Source organism: Colius striatus, chromosome 2 (assembly GCF_028858725.1).
Source record: "Colius striatus isolate bColStr4 chromosome 2, bColStr4.1.hap1, whole genome shotgun sequence".
In the NCBI taxonomy this organism is placed as follows: Eukaryota; Metazoa; Chordata; class Aves; order Coliiformes; family Coliidae; genus Colius; species Colius striatus.
In genome coordinates, this window is record NC_084760.1 from 116904435 (window position 1) to 116923781 (window position 19347).

General features: G+C 40.8%; 1 protein-coding gene across 3 annotated transcripts in view; it reads right to left on the reverse strand.

The window, feature by feature from the left end:
- PLCB4 (phospholipase C beta 4) overlaps window positions 1–19347 on the reverse strand; it is a 194502-nt gene that overhangs the window by 45248 nt on the left and 129907 nt on the right. For 2 of the 3 annotated variants that reach the window (XM_061989252.1, XM_061989251.1), the window contains 12 exons: window positions 17192–17300; window positions 13776–13986; window positions 13057–13150; window positions 12395–12474; window positions 11889–11973; window positions 9348–9438; window positions 8334–8429; window positions 5972–6072; window positions 4200–4235; window positions 1604–1757; window positions 917–1001; window positions 575–699 (listed from right to left, as the gene is read on the reverse strand). In XM_061989252.1, coding sequence (XP_061845236.1) covers window positions 575–699; window positions 917–1001; window positions 1604–1757; window positions 4200–4235; window positions 5972–6072; window positions 8334–8429; window positions 9348–9438; window positions 11889–11973; window positions 12395–12474; window positions 13057–13150; window positions 13776–13986; window positions 17192–17300 — 1267 coding nt within the window. The remainder of the gene's footprint in view (window positions 1–574; window positions 700–916; window positions 1002–1603; window positions 1758–4199; window positions 4236–5971; window positions 6073–8333; window positions 8430–9347; window positions 9439–11888; window positions 11974–12394; window positions 12475–13056; window positions 13151–13775; window positions 13987–17191; window positions 17301–19347) is intronic. The other variant, XM_061989253.1, reaches the window with a different exon arrangement.

Below are 19347 nucleotides of genomic sequence, written 5' to 3' on the forward strand. Positions count from 1 at the left end.
GACATTCCTAGATTAATTTTTCAGAAAGCCCTACTCTATTAGTCATAGTCACACCTTCACTGAATTGCAACAACACACCTCCTGTGTTTATGCTGTGGAGAGGCATTTACATCCCCTGGGATCTCAGAGCCCATTCTCTGACTCTGAACACAACTCTTTAACGCTTCAGAATTAACTGGCCTAGAAATGCATTTGGCACTCAGTCACTACTTTCTACCATCTCAATTTGTACACTCCTTCATCTTTACTCCCAAGACACGCACCCAAGTGCGCCAAAGACATGTATGTGAAAATGGTGGTTTCCCTGTAATTAACACTTTTTATTAATAAAACATTTATGTGAGAAGCTACGCTCCTCTATTATTTTTCCATGAAAGGGGACAGAATTCTCCTTTTATCTACATCTTTTTTTCATTGCTCCTTGTCTTACGCTTCTGTAATTCCACCCCACTGTATTATTGAGCCATATGTTCGTTTCCTCAAAAAATGCCAGAAGCAAACCAATGGCATCTGTTTGAGAGTTACTGCCCAAGCCATTCTTTAGGACTGAGCTTCGCTGGTCGTTGCTGCCTACCTGGGGTCTGATAGTTCAGTGAGACCATCTGGCAGCCAGCGTTCCAGAAAATTTGAGGCATGTAATTACTGGAATCCACTCGGCCTCCCTTTGGGTATATCCGACTCATTTGTCGTTTATTATAACTGGATAATTCATCAAGGAAAATGAAAGAAAACCATCCTAGAAATGTATGCTCAGATCCTGGTATCTTCAGCATTTCTTAGGGTAATCTTACTATTTCTCATCCTTGGAACTACTTTCACTTTGCCTTATAGACATGGAACACTGTAAATCTACAAAGGTTCTGCTTCTTTGTTTGTAGCAATAGTAGAGAAGTGGTACGAGGAGCTGAAAGGATACTTCACAAACTCAATGGCATGAGTCTTCAAATACCCCAGTCCGACCGATTCATTGAAAGAGGACATATTATGATGAATGTTACGTTCTAGAAGGAAAAGACAAGATGCATTTTAAACCACTTCTGTAATGATGAATCACAGTTCAAAATCACACATTGCAAATAAATGCAGGATATAGCAAAGCCTTTTGTTTTCTCATTATCTGTCACATATAGAATCCCTCTACAGTGAAGAGAAATTTCATACTCTTTCTGACTTGCTTTTTTCTTTCACTTCCTGGGAAAACAACAAAACCTTCTCTGTGTAGGACAAATTTATTATTCAGTCTGTGGCTAGATAGGGTAAAACAACATGATAAATGGTCTAGTGTGCAACCTGAAAGCACCAGCTAACTTCTGACTACTGCAACAATCACGCTCACCTCGCTTTACATAAAGATGAACTTAAAAAAGCAGTTCAGTTGGAAAAAAATCAACCTCAACAGCTCTATATTCTCCCAGTAACTCAGTGACTCCCTGTGGATGATCAACAGAATAGCATGCTAAGTTTACACTCCATGAAACAGAGATCTAAAAAAACTCTGCTGCTGATCACTAGGTTACAAAAGTCTTTCTTTTTGAAACTCAGGAAATGTAGAGGTTAAAAAACTACCTAGAATAAGCAGACAAATACTTTTATTTCATTCAACCTTTTATGTTACCTTCTGCTACATCGAAACCTTGAAATTTTACAGGTTGAGCATAGTTGACCATTGTTGATAAATAGGGATGTATATTGGTTGTGGCACCTACATATTTGTAAGATGCCATCCACGCTTGTTCGTCTTCCACAGTTACTAAACCCTGAAAACACATTAAAAGAGAATAATCAGTACTTCTGTGTGCAAACACTACTGTTGGAACTTGCAAATGTGATATAAAATTCTACTCAAAGCTGCAGAACGTTAAAGGAAGTGCAAACTGATACAAGGAAAGTGGGAACTGTCACCAATTCAGACTTATTTTCTCACTGATATATGCAAATGCTCTCAATGTTACAGGATACATGCAAGAGGACTGATGATAGGAAAGCTCCTAAGCAGTGGGCAAATAGTATATGATGTTAGTAGGATAATTTTGGGAGAAATGATAAATATTACAACAGACTGAACAACAGTGGGAGATAATCATCTATCCTTATCAAATAAACTCCTAGGACTTGCAATTTAAGACACGTTTTCAGAGAGCAACTTGGGGGGGTAATGCGTGTTTGCTACTGACTGCAACTTTCTCAGCATCAAAACACAAATAGGTTCAAGTGCTAATCTCTACTAATAAAATCAGACTAAAATACAAGGATTATAACCTTCACTGGACAAAAAGATGTCAAAAGACCAACAGGAGACACAGTTCTTGTACTCTGAGCTACTTTAACAGATAAAAACCAGAATCCATCCTTCACATAAAGATGCATTAGAACTGAACTTCCAAAGTTTTTTATGTGTGTCTCAACTGCTGGAAACCCACAATAGGAAGTGTTTCTCATGTGGATCTATCTGCCCAAGTTCTTCCTTTCCCTACAGCAGCCTGAAACACATTCTTCTCACTCACATCCACAAGGCTTATGGTTCACGGCATTTTTCCTACAAACATTTTCACCAGTTCTCCTATGGGGGAACCAAAAAATCTAACCTACTGTAGACTGACAGTGAACTTTTGCAAAGAACTACAAAGTAGAGTCAAAAATTCTTGCATCATGGCTTTTTATTTACAGAATGCAACTTGTGCTTGTCAGAAAACTCTCCTTGGTTATTGCACAAGGAAGCACCGTGAATCCCTTTTTCTCACAGAAGAATTATTCAGTACACAGAACCCACACTACTGCAACTCATTTACTCAGGACATGTGAGAGTAAAGGAAACGTGAAACTACTTGGCAGTGTTATGGGCATCTGCCTCTATCTGCCACATAGTGCAGAAGGATTTCAATAAATGATGTGAAGTGAAACAATTTATGCCTTTGTACGGTAAGGCGATTATGGTCACAAGGAACATCATTTTCTGTCTGCACAGAACAGCTGAGTTATAAGAATGTGTCCAAGTACACATTATTTTATGTGCATTTTAGACTGAATTAAACTTGCAGTGACCCAGGAAATCACACTGATACCATATGTTAATGTTGATACCAGGGCTCAATCCAACTGCTTTTTAGGAGTCTACATATTGAGGGTTCACAGATCCATTCCCTAAATATGCCAAATGGTACATCCCTTTATTAGAAGAACAAAGGCTTTTTTTTAACTAGATCAACATTGGTCAATAGGGTTCATATTAAATTCAAACCAAATCTCTTTAAATGAACCAGTCCTTCACAGTGTCTTCATTTTTGGAAAGCCAACAATTCAGCAACCACCTTCTAAAAACCAGGCTCCTTTAATGTGCATCTTGCTGACTGCTGAGAATTGCTGATCATATTTTACTACCTTGATCCATAAATGTCTAAGTAATGAATCACAGTGAAAATGAAGTCAAAGGGGATTATGCATGCCTCGGTGCTACAGCCTATAGCTGTATGACTGCATTACTGACACAGTCCTAAGACAATGTTCTAAGACAATCTACTGGTCATTGATTTCATGTTATTTATTTGCAGACCCCTAGTTTTTAGATTAAATGTGCTGCTATTCTCTGCAGCGTTCATAACTTTATGAATTAGAGAGGGGTAAGGATGGAATGCTTCTTAAAGCCTAAGGAAACAAAGGAATGGTTATAAAAGCACATGACCTTTTTAGAGGCTGGAGAAAACAGTTGGGGAAAGCTGATGTCACCTCCCCACCCGTCAAGAAAAGAAGCGGAACCCACTTAGGAAATGACACAGGCTGAAAACAGTGTGGTTAGGAACAGGGGCAGCTTTAATGAGAGAAGGAGGGCAGAAAGAGGTGGGAATAGTCTTACAACAGAGATTTCTGGGAGAAGAGAAATGCATTAGTCCAAAGGAAAGCAAAGGGAAGAAAAAGTGAGAGGAAAACCAAGTGCAGTTGGAGTTAGGGAAGGGGGGGGGTGGCACGGAAAGAAGCGGGGATGATATATCTTAACACCATTCAAAGAAATGTTGCTTCCCAGTGCATGACATTTGATAAAATACAGCAGAAGATACCCTAGAAGACAAAAGGGAGTAGAGTCAGTTTCAAAAGTATTCTGTAGGTGTATTGAAACTGAGCATCAAATTGGCAAACTGCTAAGAATGTATGGTAATGTCATATGTAAAGCAATAAAATAAACTACAGAACATCCTGTGTGTCACCTTTTTATTGTTTTCTTGCTCAGAATCTTCAACAGCCTAAGGGAAAAAAATATAATCATTACCCAAAGAAAAAGCAATAGAAAACACTCAACAGTAAGGAAAAAAAATCCTCAAAAACTTAATGCATTTAGCCAGAAGTGCATCCTTTTCCACCTTCCTATGCATAGGCTCATCTGCTCCACACACTTGCAAAAAGTTGCAGTTTCTTTCATATTTGGGTAGACAAGATGTGAATTTCAATAGCTGGCTAGCAATGGGAATAGGAGGGAGGATGTCAGACAGTTCTGTCCAAACCGGTGTTATCAGTAGATGCTGGGGACAGGAAATTTCAAAGAAGAGAGAAAGAACGACACACCCAGACAACATAACAGATCATCTGATCTGGATATGCAAACTGCCCAGGCTCTGAAAACTTCAGGTTTAAGATTGCTGTAAATTGTGCTTTAAATGACCCCATTTGGCAATGGCCTATCTGGAGATGTTATTTGCAACGGGACAGCCTGCTGTCTGTCTTCGATTACAAGCTGCCACTACTGAGAATCTCAGGCAGATAAACATTGACTTGGCACCAAATGTACATTCCTAAAGAATAAAGATCAAGTCCCTGATCGGCAGAGAAGCAGAGATGTTCCCCAAGGGCATATGCTCAGCATGAGTGACTAATCTGAAAACGCAAAACCAAACAAGGAACGACAACCAAAGCCCAACACACTCAGGTACTTAAGGACCAGCTGACTTAGTAAGTGAAACTAGCCCTAGAGCAAAGAATTAAATGATATTTCAGTGGGAGGATTCATAAAAGTCCTGAAGAAACAAAGATATTGACTCGGAAGAGGTACCAAGAAGGCAGCTCAGATGTCTCTGTGGTACTGCTAGAGACATACTGCCAATGGCAACCTGTGCTATGAAAGACATTCCATACCTATATATTCTGTGTGAAGTAAGATCCAAAGGTAGTCAGGCAGGAGAGGAGTGGCCAAAATCCTTGAGTGACAGAGGAGCATGATCTGATAAGGTACCTTAGCATTCCCGTGTGGGGTTTTTTTCTATAGCAAGCAGCAGTAATGCTTTCAGTGCTTACTTTTTAATTCCAATAGTCTGTATCTAATTACTGTCAAGTAATATACAAGTTATTGAACACAGACTGATCAACTGTACTCAATCAGGTACGAGTGGGATAAAGGGGACGCTTTCCCTGACTGCCAGCTGGCTCTCTGCTACAGCCCCACTGCCATACCACCCCCACTGAGGAATCGCTGTCCTGTTTTGTCTTCATCGCTATAGGTGGAAAGGAGAATCTCCCCTAAGAGTTAATGATAAAAAATGGCCCAGAGAATCCCTGTAAGGAAGACACAGGATGCAGCCTTGAAAAAAACCCCTACTGTTGAATAATGAAGCTGATAGTTCACCTCATGTTAGGGCTCTGCAACTCATATGCAAAGTAAAATATCAGAGGCAGGAGCAGGCCTTTAGTTGGTAGCTTTGATCAAATTCTCCCCTTGCATACTTTCCCCCTACATACTAATTCCTTTTCCTAAAGAGTATTCTACCTGAGCAAGCAGAGATTCTTGTCAGCTACAAAATTTTGCCCTCTCATGAACCTCAAGGTTAGGAAGCTGGTGAAGATCTTGGGTTTGACTCTTCTGACACTAGATACTGAGATGCTTCCACAAAACAGTGTCTTTTACACCCACATCCATGGAAAGCTTCCAAAGAAATACATATATACACACACACACACACATATATATATATATAATAAGCACTCTCACCTTTTTGACACTGATGGCAACAGCTTCTTTTTGACTGTAATCATCTACAGTAAGGTCACTTCCAAATTTGTACTCAGGATGAGCTTCTTCTTCCTGGTCAGCTGCACAGAACAAGAAAAGGATCAACGTAAAAAACACAGCAACTGTTGGGTTTATGTCAGACAGGAAATAAATGACAGTAGATTACACAGGTTTGGTGACATTTTAAAAAAAGAATGAAATAAAATCCAGGGGATTAGACTTCCAAGCATTAGTAGTAAATTACAGCTAGTGGCTGAGATTCTTCCAGCTTTGACATGACTAGAGATAGAAATTGTATTTACTGTATTTTTGAAGGAATTGGTAATTTGCTGAAGAAAAGTGTAAAAAAAAAACCCAACAGGCTCAGGGAAATGATGAGAAATGAAGGCAAAGTTCTTCAAACAAAGATGTAACAAGTTTCTGGTGCTCGGGCTTCCCATGTGCATTGTTATTGACTTTTTATATGCCCTTTCTATAGGGAATCCCTTTCATTTGCTTTAAAGGTGATTTTCTGCTAGAACTTGCTGTACTCAAAGAAGCAAAAAAGGCCTCTTACAAACACAAAACCATTAATCCCATTATCCAGTTGCATTTAAACAGTAATTACTTATTTGAGCCTCTTGGTAGTCTAGCACATAATTAGTAATAGTACAATAAGAACACTACTGAAAAGAAACATTGCAATGGAAATCAACCTGCAAAACCACACAATCTCCTCTGTGCTCCCTGAGGAAAGATACTGAGAAGCCTCTCAAAAAGACTATTGTACTTCAGTCTTTTTTAGCATTGCAAGGATAGATACCAAGATTTGGATCCAAAAATATTTCTCGTGAGGACCTCTACTGACTGCAACAGCAGTGGCTTTGTGCTAGCAAGAAAAAAAACCCTGAACAGTGACAATGGAGAGGACCAAGGGGCAGGCTAAAGCTGAGACATCCCGTATGATGTGGGTCACAGGCCAGTACCTTGGCTCAGGCCCTTGCAGGTAATGCCATCATTTAGCTCTTCTGAAGCTGGAAGTTCAAAACAGACAAGATGAATCACACCCTAGATGTGTCTATTCTTTCTCTGTTGGCCATAAACACATTCCACATCACTGGCTCAGATCTACGTGTTTACACTGAAGATATATGAAATTTGGTGAGAAAAATCCTGTCCCTCATTTTAACACAGAATCACAGAATCTCAAGGGTTGGAAGAGGCCTCAAAAGATCATCCAGTCCAACTCCTCTGCCAGAGCAGGACCACCTAGAGTAGGTCACACAGGAACTCGTCCAGGTGGGTTTGGAATATCTCCAGAGAAGGAGACTCCACAGCCCATCTGGGCAGCCCCTTCCAGTGCTCCCTCACCTCAACAGGGAAGAAATTTTCCTTGTGTTTCTTTGGAATCTCTTCTGTTCCAGTTTGTGCCTGTTGCCCCTTGTCCTGTCATTGGCCATCACTGAGCACAGCCTGGTTCCATCCTCCTGACACCCACCCTTTATGTATTTGTAAACATTAATGAGGTCACCCCTCAGTGTCCACTTATCCAAGCTAAACAGCCTCAGTTCCTTCAGCCTTTTATCACACGGGAGATGCTCCACTCCATCATCATTGTGGCCCTGCACTAAACTCTCTCCAGCAGGTCCCTGTCCTTCTTGAACTGAGGGGCCCAGAACCGGACACAATATTCCAGATGTGGTCTCACGAGGGCAGAGGGGGAGGAGAATCTCTCTCGACCTACTGTCCACAGCCCTTCTAATCCACCCCAGGATGCCATTGGCCTTCTTGGCCACAAGGGCACATTGTTGGCTCATGCTCATCCTGCTGTCCACCAATACCCCCAGGTCCCTTTCCTCTACACTACTCTGCAACAGTTCATTCCCCAACCTGTACTGGTTCATGGTGTTACTCTTTTCCAGATGCAAGACTCTACTCACTTTATCCTTATAAAGTATAATGCAATAACCCAATCTGATGCTGAGATTTTAAAAAGGGTAACAAAAACTGTTTATAAAGACCACAGCTTTCATTCTCTCTGAGAACTGAATGAGAACTGTGAAAATCTGAATTGGTTCCCGATTCAACGTGACTTCTAGACAGTAAGTGAAAATCACCACTCGTACCACCAACTGAGCTCACATGCCTACCACAGCCTGCCACAGCCAGTAGAAGCTGTGGTTTGTATTTGAGAAGAGACACTAAGCCTGGAGGTCTGTATAAATGACCCTGCACTGAGTCCAGACTTACTGTTGCTGCCACAGACCACGGACACACGGGTAACACGCACGCTAGCTGTTGCTGCCAGCCTACTGATTTACCACAGGCAATGTCTGAGAGCCCTTCTCTATGAAATCCTCACCGCTTTCTATTTCTTCTTCATTATCATCCTCTAGGATATTTACAGGAGCAGCAGTTTCCCCAGCTTCCATCATCTTTTTCAGAGCATCAAGCTGTTCTGCAATAAGTAAAAGAAAAGTTAGCTACGACATGAACAGTCTGTGGCACAAAGAAATACATGAGAACGGTCACAAAATTATTTCAGTGACCCCAAGAGCTGCTTTTCTTTCATGGGTTCTCTAAGTTTTCAGTTAGCAATAACATTGTGCAGACCAGGAGCACCACTAGACATACACTGTTGCCAGATCTGGAAAGTGATCCATAAGGGCTGTATTCAAAGCTCACCGCAGAAAAATATTACCCCAGATCTCAAAGGTCTTGGAGCAAGCGTATTACACTTCTTCAGAGAGTAAAGAGATAGCTATCTCTTTGGTGCTTGATCCATGCAAATGGCAGCCAAATGCTTAGATTTTTCAATTGTGTTGCCATGTGCATTTCAGTTAAGACAGTACAGAGATAATCATGTATGACTGAAGGCAGTGGAAGGTCTGTACGTTTGTCTTTGAATGGAGAAGGACCCCAGCTTATCTCTACAGCCAGGGTGGAAAGCAATACAGCAACATTATTATGACTAAAAGAAGATTAATATCAGAACTGGCAACAACAGCAAGAGGAGCAATTGGAAATTCCATTTCATGTTATGTTTATCCTGGAGAAACACAGCAATGCAAACATACCAGTGTAGGCAGAATTTACAAGAGATTCTATCTGTGTTACATTTCAGCTCGACCAGCAATCTGATAAAAGTCCCAGGATTACATTTCTATGTCTATCTATGCTTTTGCTACATGCTGATATCAAGGCCTAGGCTCTGACACTCGTGTGAGACACAAGTGCAAATAAAGTGTCATTTACACATCATTAATTCCTATTCCTCCAACACTAAAGTACAAGCAATTTGGAAATGTTAATAACAGAGTCTATTTGTATCCATCTGGACTTTTACTTAACCTAATACCTGTCAAGCTTTACTTACTTTTTTCTACTTCAGGTTTCAGCCTTTTATTCTTTATGAGAATCTTTCTTTTGAGGTCATTAGGAGAAGGTAAGGCTTTACCTGGATCAAGCTGGAAAATAACATAAAGAAAAGGCTTAATAACAGCTATTTGGCCTGTTTGTACCCCTGTTTGGGATTTTGAGTTGAGGACAGCAATGACAAAGGGCAGTGAACAAACAGTGCCACTTCAGGCACAACTGACTGCAGTTCAGGCAGATGTTGCTGGCTGAAGGAGCACGTTGGTCTCCAGTCTATGCTATCCTCAGCAGAACTGGTCAAAATATCTCCCTCCCTCTCCTGTCTTGAAGTGGGCAGGAATGTGACCTGCAACTCTTCATCAGAGGACTTCCTACTTTCCCTCTCTCCCTGTAGTTCACACAGAGTCCAAGTCACAGTTTAGCCCTTTATCATTTGATCTCTAAATAAGTCACCTTTTATGGGGCCTTCAAGCTGTAATAAGGCAAGTGAGGCAGGCCACACGTACTTACAGAGTAGAATTGGGTTGTCACTGGTGAATGGAAAACTACCCAGCCTCTCTCTGGGCAATGACCAGCAGTTTTGACAGTAGGGTCACATCCTTAGTATTTGTGAAAGGCAGATGGCAAAGTTTACATACAGAAAGAAGTACCACTAAAAGGTTCCTTCCAGGTTGAGGAAGTAGAAAACATATTATTGAGAAAGGCAGAAAGTACAAAATCCTCTGATTTAGGCCCATCACATCACTGAGGCTAAGAAAGAGATTTGGGTACAGTAATTAGCACCTTCTCCACCTCGGGCTTCCTAAGAATATTCTGCATAGAGTTGTTGGTATAATGGACTGTGGTTTCCAGTGAACCATAAGTGATACAGGAGTAGGAGATATTTCCAGGAGCAGTAAGCATTTTTAGAAGATATATTCTGATATTCTTATCCTTAAATCCAACTCTGAGCTATGCAGAAGCAGTGTTCTGGATAAAGAAACAACAGAACAAAGCACCACGACTTGAAATCAAAGAAAAGCAGCAGAAGTGACAACTAAAACCCAGTAGAAAACCCCTAGATCGACCCAACTCAAAAGAACAAGTCCAAACTCCCTCGCAGGAGGGTAAGGATTATCCACAATCACCAGGATAACTCGGTCATGGGAGTTTGAGCACGTTGGATGAAAACACAACTGCTCCAGAGAGCACTTGGGTGGTAAGTCCACTAGATGTCAGTGTTGCAGAGCTAATGTATCCCCAGGCTTCCAGGATGCCGGTCTGCCTCCCCAAGCGCAGGGTATATAGCTGGATGCCCATACAGAGAAGTATTTGCTTTTACTTAAACCCAAATCTGCTTCAGCCAGTGCCATGTCTCTTAAACCTCCTCTCCTCCGTGAGGAAACCAAGAACGTTTCAAGCTCCTCCTGCCACTTCTGTAACGTTTGCTTTGTGAGCAGCTGAGGACTGAATTCATCCACGAGGAGGAATAGACACAAAATGCAGAAGGATCAGTAGTGCTACAGAGTATGGGCAGCTGAGATGAAATACTGGGCCCTGAGGTAATAGCAGAGCAGCCTTTGGCCATCTCTATTTTATGCTTCCCCAAAAGCTGCTGGAAGCTGTCTCCTATGTGAGGAATGTGGCAAGGTGCTACATACATTACAGGGGAACACTACAGACTGAGTTGGGATGCACTCTTCAGGGCAACAGCCTGAGAGTTACCCAGCCTTGTGCACTGCTGTCCCTGCAACATGCAAGGAAAGCCGAGAAAAGCTGTACTGGTGATAACACCAGGAGGCCCTTTTTCTGGGTCACGTGGATTGAAGTTGAAAGGTAAGGCAGAGTCTTTTTGCTGTGGTCCTCCACAGTGCTAAAGAGCATCTGCAGGTTTTGGGTGGCTGCTGGAGGACAGTAAGCATGATGCTCAGGAGAGTAAGGAAGACCTGGAGGTGTAACTGCAAGCACTGGGTAGCAAGCTCTTAAAGTCTCAAATACTGTGTTTGTGAAGGAGTGGCTGTTATTATCTCCTGCCATGCAGAGGAGTGAAGTGAATGCAGGTTACAGTGCACTTGATAGTCCAAATGAGACTGCAGGGGACTTTTTGTGCTTAATTTAATTCTTAATGCAGTAGTTGGGGGCCACCTAGACGGGATCTGTTCTGGAGCATGAAGCATGCAAAGTGCAGCTGCAAGAAGAGGCTTCCTCAGCTGAGACCATGCAAGTTATAATCAATAGGTTTTCAACAGTGACTGGAAATTTCAGTTATATATGACCTGCAAATAAAGTGTATGTGGTGTATTTTATGTAGGTGCTGAAACTGCATCATACATCAAGAGGATGGATTTCCCCAGGCTGCTCAACACAGCCCTGTACAGAAGAGATTAAACAAAACAGATAAGGACAAGTTTGTACCAAAAAGCATAGGCATCCAAAACCACTAGTCATTTTTCAAAGCACAGGACTGGCAGTGAATACCACTATAGGTGATATGATCCCACTTTCTAATCTCTTTTAAATACAGCCAACACACAGAGAAAAAAAGTGTCAGAATATAACTTACTGGATGTGTTTCTAGAGGCTGCTTCAACAGGAGATCTCCAAAAAGATCTTCACAGTATTTTGACATCTTGTACTGTTGATATTTGCTGGAAAAGATGATGTTGGTTAATTTTTAAACTGCAAAACAGAACAATCCTAAGTAACTTAGACACCCCAAATTGTATCCTTCTCAACTGAGAAGCATTACTTTACTGTAATTACACTGTCAATAAAAGTCTATTATCTGACATAGATGAATTAAAAAAATAGTACATTACCGAATCCCTCACTGTCAATGGAACATCCAAATATATTTCACTGCTTTACCACAGATAAAAATATTGCTATTATTCATCTAGCTAAAGACTGACTGGGATATTCAAGTCCAGTCTTCCAAGTGACACTCAGTTTCCCTGCATATCCCTGTACGGTTTTCAAGCACGCTCAAATGACAGCACTTTCCAGCTGTACCACATCTCTCTCACACACAGCACTAGAAAAAAAGGAATAAAAATGTGCACTATATACCTGCAGTGATTTTCAAATGAAAGAATGACAGGATACTCTGATGTAACAAATGCTGTTTCCTTAATGGCTTGAATTACGTCCTTTAAAATGTAATAATAGGATTCAAATTAGAACAGATCAAATTACAGTCATAATGAAAGAATATTTTTTGTTCTTTACCCCACTCTGAGAAACACAGAGCTGTCTCAAACGTGCCCAGTGAAGCCAGAACTAGAACAAGCTGTGTGCTCCTTCTCTTCTGCTTCCCCTCAACAACCCGGACTCGGTGCCCAACAGGTGCCTCACTGCATCTGCAGCAGCGATGGCAGCTTCAACCAGAACCCAGCTATCCCTGCAGCTGCTCTTCGTCTTCTCTCACCAGGGAGCATTTCTGCTCCTCGGCAGTGCTGCAGAGAGCCACAGCATGTGAAAGTATAGGGGGAAATGATGTAAGCCTACTTCCTGCAGCTTCTCTGGAAAGGCAGACAGACGTAACACGAGGGGTGTACGATGCGAGTCAGAAACGAGCCCTAAGATCCAAGGACAAGAAACCATGCCTGTGCCCTCTGTCAGTCTGTCTGGAAGCAGTATCAGGGTGCTGAGGAGGGAAGGGTGCCCCCTAAGGGTTCTTGTCCAAGGCTTCAACTGGGGCTTATGGTCAGGCATAGAGGTCAGGCACTTACCTTGAAAAGAATATCTGTACACATTGCTTTTCCGTGCGTTATTATCGGTTCCTGGTCTTCACCTTTGCCATCCCAACAGTCCAGCTCGACACACCTAAAGATGCAGAGCAGAATGATGTCAGCTTCCTTAGTGTTTCAGTACAGGTGAGCTGCTCGACACACATTCTGAGCAGTGGTGCTCAGAGCAGTAAGTTACAAAGTGGGTTTGGGCATTACTAAACTCCTTTTAAGCTGCACTGTAACTTCAGACTTCTTTTTAAACTTTAGGTATACTACCTTATGTGTGGGTCAACACATTTACACCTGAACAAACATGCTTTTAGCACAGTGACACTCTTCTCATTTATTGTCTTACTCAGTTAACTGTGACACACTTTATCATGTCAAGAAATTAAGCAGGAAATCCTCAACTGATCCTCATTTACATATAAACTTCTTAATTACAAAGCAGAAAGTTCTCTCAAATTCTTCAGCTGTCATTTTAAGGCCAAACTTCTGTTACCTTTCTCACAAACTGCCTCCTGCTGTAAATTTCTACATTCCACTGTCTTTAAACTTCTTCTATCAGGAAGAAAAGTGTCTCAAATGCATATTTTTTCATACACTGCACTAATATATTTCCACATTCAATTATGCAATGTATCACCATTAAGATGTATTATGTAGGTTTAAAGTATTAGATTCACAAGTATTAAAGGCTGTTATCTCCTGCTTCCAACCTGCATCCAGCCAAAAGCACTTGTCTGTACATCTCCACTGAAGACTTGCCACCAAACTGCCTGCCTGTTAAATATGTATTGTGAGAGGAACTGATGAAATAATGAGCCAAAGGATGGTCCATTTCTTGATATAATTCCAAACGGTCTAGAAAAACTGGAGCATTTTCATCTGACATCAAGTATCTGCAAAATCCATCACTTGATATGACACCTAGAAGGAAAGAGAAAGAATGGTAAATTAACACTGGAAATATGTAGTGGGCAGGAATCAACCTGTCTCCCATAGTAAGAATCCTAGCACACAGAGCTGCAGGTAAACAGAAGCTCTCCCCTTCCAGTGCTCCAAGCTGAGCAGAAACTGTGTTCCTGGTACAAAATCTGCCATGTGTTCATTTGCAGAGCATTAGGAAAATCTAAGATACCTTCAAGGTTACTATTTAAAATACAGGTTTCCTTCTTGATAACGAAAAATAAGCCATTTTGTACCATGAACCTGGATGCACAGTAATGTAGAGGATAGAATTCATCGTAACACCTTTCTCTTACTTCTATGCTACTACATACCTCATAAAGTGTAAAAAATATAGATCAAGGGATAAATTTGAATGAAAACCAAAAATAATCAGTATAGGAATATCAGTTTTAAAGTGGCTAAGAGACTGAAAAACGATCTGGGCTACATAAGAAGGGATTACTCACAAAGAGTCCCTGCAGAGAATAGTTATCTGGCATCAGTTTGGAGATTGCTTTCCCTAAAGTCATGTATTAACACTCAGCTATTGTTAAGACACAGGCTGCAGCAGTCTGATTTTTAATTTGTTTAAGACTACATTTCTCTTATACAGAAAAAAACCCTCTTCTGGGGCTTAAGTTTTCTGTGTTGGTGTCAGCCAGAGGTGAATTGTTCTGGAATGTCTTATTCAAATCCCCTCAGCTAATTCTGAGTTTTGGAAAGAAAGAGGAAGAAAATGAATATTCATTTTGAAGAATTATTTCATTTAGTTGATTGCCGAGAACTTAAAAGCAACAGCATAAAATATTTCAGGTGTTACACACTTCTAGTGCATCTGGTAGAAAAAGGTCGTAACTGAGCAGGCTTTGCCCAGAACACCTGCAACTTCAGCAACTTAACAGAGCTTTATGTGCTCAACAGATTGGAGTTGTATCTTAGAATGCACTGCCCAGGTGGAAGAATGTGCTTTTGTATTGTTCCTGAGGAGACTCTGGTTACTGAACTGCACAGCACAAACTTGTTCAGCTCTACTTGCTCCTTCTGTTACTGAACTACAGCAGAGAAAGAGTCAGTTGCTTATTGCTACTGCCTTGGACATCAGCCTTGCTTCTTAAACTATGTGATTTAGCAAAAAAACAGTGTTGAGCTTAATTATTTTGCTCAACAGCAAAGTGAAGAAAGGGAAAGGGACCGCAGAGAACAGCCACTGATGAGATAAACTCTTGTCTCCTTTACATGCCAAGCTTCAATATGTCATAGGAAATCACCTCTCTATTGTACTGATTGCACTGGGATAAAATCAACATCAGTGAAGCTGATCAGTGGAGGAACACTGTAAGAAGACACTGCTATTGTTCTGTTGTTCCACTCAATAGCCCTATCCCTGCAGGAGGCTTATCACATTTATAGAAAACCTGATGAAAATACAAATCCAAGAAAGAAACTAAATAACTAGCCCAGATTCAATTATCAGCAAGAAGAATGAGCCAACACCATTCCCTTGCTCCAGCTTGGTCCTTGCAAAGTCATCTTCTTTGTGAATTACTGAACATTGTTTTCCAGTTCTAGATTAATTCCCACCTTCAAAAACCATGCTTTTCTATCTTCCATCCTAAACAGGCGGCAGCTGTGTTAGTCTACCTCCCTCATTTTGGTAAGTACATGAGATACACTGAAACCAAGAGGAATCACAGATAAGTGTCTTTAAGAAAAATTTTCAAAGGACAGAGTTGACTAAAATCAAGTAATTAACACTTGGAGAATCCTACTTCATGTAGAGAGGAAGAAAAATAAGCTACACTGCTTGAGAGTGGAAAACTCTCCTAACATTTACAAATGAGTCCTAGACAAGAGAAATACCTCCTTCTCTCCCAGGTGACTCCTGGAAAGTCCATGTTTTCACAGAACTAAAGGGGCAGTCTATTAACCCAGTGTACAATGCAGTGTCTGGAGTAGCATATTCAGTACAAGCTCTTGCTCTAGTGGTTTGGTCAAAGGACTCAAGTACTACATGGAATGGCAAAAGCTACATCTCCACCTAAAGAAGGATTCTTTAAGTTTATAGATGAGGTAGACAACTGTAAACTCTTTCCAACCAGTGGCCCAAAAAAGTGAGAGAGGTGGGTGTTGCTACGGAAGGCATTGTTGGTGTCAGCTCCTGTGATCATAAAGCAACATCGAGGCACACAGGGCACCCAACAAGGCTGCAGCACTGAGTGAGACCTGCCTCGGACTCTACTGAAGCAGTTCCAAAGGTCTTTCCAACCTAAATGCTTCTGTGAAGATATTGCCTCCTTCAGCTGCCTGCTTTGCATATCTTTCATCAACAGAGGCAGAGCTAGTGGATACAGGGAAGCTATTCAGCTTCTCCAGTGCTAGCTTGATAGATTAGTCTAAATGTCTAGTGGAAGTGTCATCTTGTTTGCCTCAAGGTCTGTAGGCTTTGTAAGGCTGCAGTCTCCTCCTGTATGTTCTGTATGACAGTAACTTCCAGCAAAAGGCCAGGGAGGACAGATGGAGACACCAACAGTTTTAATTTCTCTTGGTCCCAAAACAGCTGTTTCAGCAAAATATATAAGAACTGGGAGTTAAGTTCAACCACTGACACCTTCAACACTCAAAGCAGCTCAGGACATGAGCAATCCAAGAATGGCTTGGAGACACAACCTGCAGTCTTCTTGCTCAGACAGAACATTTTTCACCCAGGTAAAATACTCTGTTCTAAGCTAAGCTGCTGCTCTCAAATACTATATAGATTATATTGGAAGAAGGTGGAAGGATATCCAATGGTGCAGATGGTAATTGATATTTCACTTTTACACAGTATTTGTATAGCTTTGTAGTCTCTCTGAGACCTTGATCACAGTCACAAGCACATTGCCTTGCTGCTAAGAGTCTTCACGTCGTTCCCAGTTTACTCAAACTTAGCCACTCTCATTTTGTGTCAGGACCTCTGTCTTTGTAGCCACATTGTCACCTGAAGGAGGGAAACAATCCTTCAAAAAAACCCATTGGTTTTGGAGATATCTTTCAGCAGATCAGTTTCCTGACCTGGCTCACTGGGTGGCCACAGAACTGCTTCTCCCCTGAGCACAAGGACTATAACTTTCACAGCCTGGATGCTTCAGAACAAACTCCCCAGACGCCTAAAACCAGTGAATACTGAATTCCATCCCACATTTACCTTTACTCTTCAAGTCTTCATCTGGCTCATATGTCTCAATTATCTGCATTGCTCTTTTTGTGTCATAAAAGGGAAACAAAATTTCATTGAGCCGAGGATCTCGTTGATGCTAAGGTTAGAAAACAACAGAATTCAGCAAAACAATACAGTGCATGCTTATCATCCAAGAGCATTTCATTACTGCAGATGAGAAAGAAAGAAGTGGACATTTAAAAAAAAAAAACAAACAAAAAAGAGCCCTAAAACTTACAGACTACTGCACAATAATTTTAGCTTTAGACAGAAAATTAACCTTATCTTTCATAAGAAACCTAGGTGGTTTGATTATAAAAACGTTTTAAAGAAACAACCCAGTGCAATCATGTAACTATTCTTTTGCTTGTTCATGAAAATAATGACTGCACGTGGTGGATGTGCAAATGAAATATTAAAAAATAACTAAATCTAAGCACCTAAATTCTCTCCCTTCCTAATCTTTTTTGTAGCTCACGTAAACTGACAGACGTGATCGATGGCATTGTAATCACCTCTGCCAAAATGCATTCCTTCAGCAAGGCCTACAGCTACAGTAAAAATGAAAAGTAAAATCAAGCTAAACTATAAATGTAGAATTTGAAGGCCAAGTTTAGAAATATGCAACTAGTGATGGTTACTTGTGAATCGTGGAAACGTGTTATGAACTATTAAACAATCACAGTAGGTTCTCGGAGGACTATGTACAATTTAGAAGAGCCTCACAGCATCATCTCTTGGAGTCACAGTCATTTACAATGTTAGGATTTCATAAGACACATCATACAATTTAGCAGTGGTTTCTAACACATTACTAAAACTCTGAGTTTTTAAGTTTTCACTTAATAGAGTGCTACCTAACTTTTGTTTTCCTCCATGCTGGATTAGAGCTGCACACTGTGTGCCTGATTCTCCATTAAAACAAAATGAAAACCAGAATTCAATGGAGTAGTGGCGTGGAAGCAGATGCAATGAAACAAAGAAATAAATATGACTGTGAAAAGACATTTTTTTACCCCAGTAAGTGCACAGTTTTCAAGCTTTAGTTTTTGCAGAATTCAGAAATGTAACAGGCCACCCCCATACTGGTCATCAATAATTTGGGGTGGACAGGATGATGTCGCTATGGCTTGGTACAGCACCATCAGCATGTGCTGTAATTCCTTATGTGTGAACTTTGTGGTATTTTTTTTTTCATGGAAAAAACCCCAATATCCAATCAAAAATAAGCATTGGATCTCTCTTCTTACAACCAATGCATTGGTGCGTGTCCCTGATTATTTCCAAGAAATTACAACCAATGCCAATTGAATCATGCAATTAGGGAGGAGATCTCTTCCAAGTAATGCTATGGACAGTCTGCAGCATCTAAAATACAGCAGTTTCATTCTCTACAGGATCAGCTGTCTGCATATCTAAGTAACATTCAGACGAAATACGATATGAGAGCAGATGGATGCAGGATATAACTTGCTAAGCAGCCCACAACAGCAACACAACACTAACATGCAACGGTACGGTCTACTGTGACAAATGACAAGCTTCATACCATTAGTGACAACACATCACTTCAAAACAATTGTTATGAGAAGTTTCTTAACTCAAGAAAAGTGTTCTTCCCCATTCTCTTTCTTCTACAGTTAGTTATAAGCAAACAGAAGGAAATAAACGGGATAAAGTAAAAAGCCTCCTCTTGAGAAAGTCCCAGAGTTGTCAGAGGGAGTTGAGAGGAAAATATTCTTCTAGCAATGATCATCGCTCCTTAGCAGTTTATTGTTTCAACAAAAGCACCTCTTCACATTTACTTAGTTAAAAAAAAAACAAGGCAAAATGGGCAATTGATGAAGACTTACTTACAAAGGAAAAATGCTTACTGGTGTCTCTTGGGGAACCTTCTGCACTACTGAGCTTGTTGGCACAGGAAAGTTGTAACACAAAGGCTGACCAAAGCTAAAAGCATGAAGTTTCATCTACAAAGACTGCAAGCCCCAGGACTAATTGTGTATATCCAACAAAGTTACATTTGATTGTTCTAGTTACCATCTTAAACAAGACACCCTTACACTAGATATTCTTAATGATATGAGGGTGAATCATCTAAAAGCATGGGGAGAAAGACTGCCTGGATGGTTCTGCGATTGTTT